Here is a 3,371-nt window from a genome sequence, read left to right on the forward strand (position 1 = left end):
TTGTTATCAGAGTTTGGGGAATTCCACCAGTTTAACCCTAATAGCTTGGAATATTTTGGGAAAGAGATTTCAAATTGATCGATCTCTTGTTTTAAAATTGAAAATTTTCTATTTCCCGTCCACACTTGAGAAGATTTCAAGAGGGAGCTGCGGAGGCACTTCTTTCCGGAGGATGTCGAGTACCAAGCAAGGAAGGAACTTCGTGCATTGACGCAGAAAGGTAAAATTAAAGAGTATGTACAATCCTTCACTTCCCTTATGCTTTGTATTTCCAACATGACGGATGAGGACCGTCTTTTCTCCTTTCTTGCTGGCCTTCGTCCATGGGCTGAGCAAGAATTGAGAAGACAAGAGGTAAAGACACTAGTTTCAGTGTTATCTACGACTAAAAAGTTAACCGAATACGAGAGAAGGAATGATTCGGTTAACAAGGTGTCAAAGGAAAATAATGGTAAAACAAAATTTAAGAAGAAGGAGAAAGGGGAGAAGAAGCCATGGGTAAAAGATACCAAGGCTAGGCCAGAAGAGAAGAAGAGAGGGGACAAACAGAGGAAGAAGGTCCATTGTTTTATATGCGAGGGAGAGCACTATGCGAGGGATTGTCCTAAAAATAGACTCCTCAATGCTGCTCAAACAGAATCTGACAATGGAGGAATTGAGCCTAGGATGGGTTCTCTAACCCTTCTCAATGCAGCTGTCCGTTCCAAGGAGGAGAAGGCTGCTCCACTTCCGGAAAGACCCTCAAGAGAACTTCTTTTTACATCACTAACACTTGTTGGACATACTATTAAAGCAATGGTGGACACTGGCGCCACCCACAACTTCCTTTTGGAGGAGAAGGCTAGGCGCCTAAGGATACGAGGAGAGAAAGATGGGAGCAAAATGAAAGCCTTAAATTCTGCTGCTTGTGAAGTATGGTTTACAATCCCTAAAAATTACAGACACTTTTTGGAATTATCTCTGTCTAAATTTGTGCATTTCCATTTTAGATGTATACTTTTCTCTTAAATATAAGCTTGAGTTATCTCTCGTAAACAAAAATATAAGAAGGCAAATAGATCGCAGTAAAATGAAAATTTTAGAGAAAAAAATTTAACACAAAAACAAATGGAAGTGAAGAAAATTTATTCACCCACCTCATATGAACACAAAAGTTTTGTTATCAGAGTTTGGGTAATTCCACCAGTTCAACCCTAATAGCTTGGCATTTAGTGAGAATGAGATTTCTCATTGATCCAACACATGTTTTAAACATGGATATTGCATGCTTGAAGCATGTTAAAGACGCAAATGATTGCAAAACCTAAGATATAAAAACTGAAGAGAGTTTACAATCCCTAAAAATAACAGAAACTTTTTGGAATTATCTCTGTCTAAATTTGTGCATTTCCATTTTAGATGTATACTTTTTTCTTAAATATAAACTTGAGTTATCTCTCATAAACAAAAATAAAAGAAGACAAATAGATCACAGTAAAACAAAAATTTTAGAGAAAAAAATTTAAAACTAGTAAAGATAATTTCTTCACACTACACAAATGAACACAAAATTTTGGTTATCCAAGTTTTGGAAATTCCACCAGTTCAACCCTAATAGCTTGGAATTTTGTGAGATAGAGATTCCTAATTGATCCAACAATTGATTTAAACAAGGATATTGCATGGTTGAAGCATGTCAAAGACGCAAATGATTGCAAAACCTAAGATAAAAAAACTCAAGAGAGTTTACAATTCCTAAAATATTATCTCTGTCTAAATCTTTGCATTTCCATTTTAGATGTTTACATTTCTCTTAAATATAAAGTTGATTTATCTCAAGTAATAAAAATTATAAGAAGGCAAATAGATCACAGTAAAACAAAAATTTAAGAGAAAAATATTTAAACAAAAACAAATGTAAGTGAAGAAAATTTATTCACACTCCACATATGAACATAATTGTTTTATTATTAGACTTGTGAAAATTCCACCAGTTCAACCCTAATAGCTTTGAATTTTGTGAGAAAGAGATTTCTAATTGACCCAACACATGTTATAAACATGGATATTACATGCCTTAAACATGTTAAAGACGCAAATGTTTGCAAAACCTAAGATATAAAAACTGAAGAGAGTTTACAATCCCTAAAAATTATAGACACTTTTTGGAATTATCTCTATCTAAATTTGTGTATTTCCATTTTAGATGTATACTTTTCTTTTAAATATAAACACCAGTTATCTCTCGTAAAAAAAAATATAAGACGGGAAAATAGAACATAGAAAAATGAAAATTTTAGAGAAAAAAATTTAAACCAGCAACAAATGTAAGTGAAGAAAATTTATTCACACACCACAAATGAACACAAACGTTTTGTTATCGAAGTTTGGGAAATTCCACCAGTTCAAACCTATTAGCTTGGAATTTTGTGACAAAGTCATTTCTAATTGATCCTACACATGTTTTAAACATGGAAATTGCATGCCTTAAACATGTTAAAGACGCAAATATTTGCAAAACCTAAGATATAAAAACTGAAGAGAGTTTACAATCCCTAAAAATTACAGACACTTTTTGGAATTATCTCTGTCTAAATTCTTGCATTTCCATTTTTGATGTATACTTGTCAATTAAATATAAACTTGAGTTATCTCACGTAATCAAAAATATATGATGGCAAATAGATCATAGTAAACAAAACTTTTTTGAGAAAACAATTTAAGAAAAAACAAATGTAAGTGCATAAAATTTATTCACACACCACAAATGAACAGAATAGTTTTGTTATCAAAGTTTGGGAAATTCCACCAATTCAACCCTAATAGCATGGAATTTTGTGAAAAAAAGATTTATAATTGATCCAACTCATGTTTTAAACATGGATTTTGCATGCCTTAAACTTGTTAAAGACGCAAATGTTTGCAAAACCTAAGATATAAAAATTGAAGAGAGTTTACAATGCCAAAAAATTACAGACACTCTTTGGAAATATTTCTTTCAAAATTTGTGCATTTCCAATTTAGATGTATACTTTTCTCTTAAATAGAAACCTGAGTTATCACTTGTAAACAAAAATATAAGATGGCAAATAGATCATAGTAAAATGAAAATTTGAGAGAAAAAAATTTAAAACAAAAACAAATGGAAGTGAACGAAATTTATTCACGCACCACAAATATACACAAAAGTTTTGTTATCAGAGTTTGGGTAATTCCACCAGTTCAACCCTAATAGCTTGGCATTTTGTGAGAAAGAGATTTCTAATTGATCCAACATATGTTTTAAACATGGATATTACATGCTTGAAGCATGTTAAAGACGCAAATGAATGCAAAACCTAAGATATAAAAACTGAAGAGGGATTACAATCCCTAAAAATTGCAGACACTTT

The 3,371-nt window shown here is 32.1% G+C and overlaps 1 protein-coding gene across 1 annotated transcript; it reads left to right on the top strand.

The window, feature by feature from the left end:
- Positions 1 to 276: 276 nt before the first annotated feature.
- Positions 277 to 1,961, top strand: LOC137959538 (uncharacterized). The gene is made up of 2 exons (XM_068806901.1): positions 277 to 907; positions 1,954 to 1,961. The coding sequence occupies exons 1-2, from the start codon at positions 277 to 279 to the stop codon at positions 1,959 to 1,961; spliced, it is 639 nt and encodes a 212-aa protein (XP_068663002.1).
- Positions 1,962 to 3,371: the final 1,410 nt, after the last annotated feature.

Source organism: Aristolochia californica, unplaced genomic scaffold (genome assembly GCF_029961685.1).
Source record: "Aristolochia californica isolate CCGP_79_NKW_82.1479 unplaced genomic scaffold, dmAriCali1.0.hap1 SCAF_3, whole genome shotgun sequence".
NCBI lineage: Eukaryota > Viridiplantae > Streptophyta > Magnoliopsida > Piperales > Aristolochiaceae > Aristolochia > Aristolochia californica.

What these genes read in the sequence shown, in the direction of transcription:
- LOC137959538 (XM_068806901.1), top strand. Translation starts at nt 277, where the DNA reads ATGACGGATGAGGACCGTCTTTTCTCCTTTCTTGCTGGCCTTCGTCCA.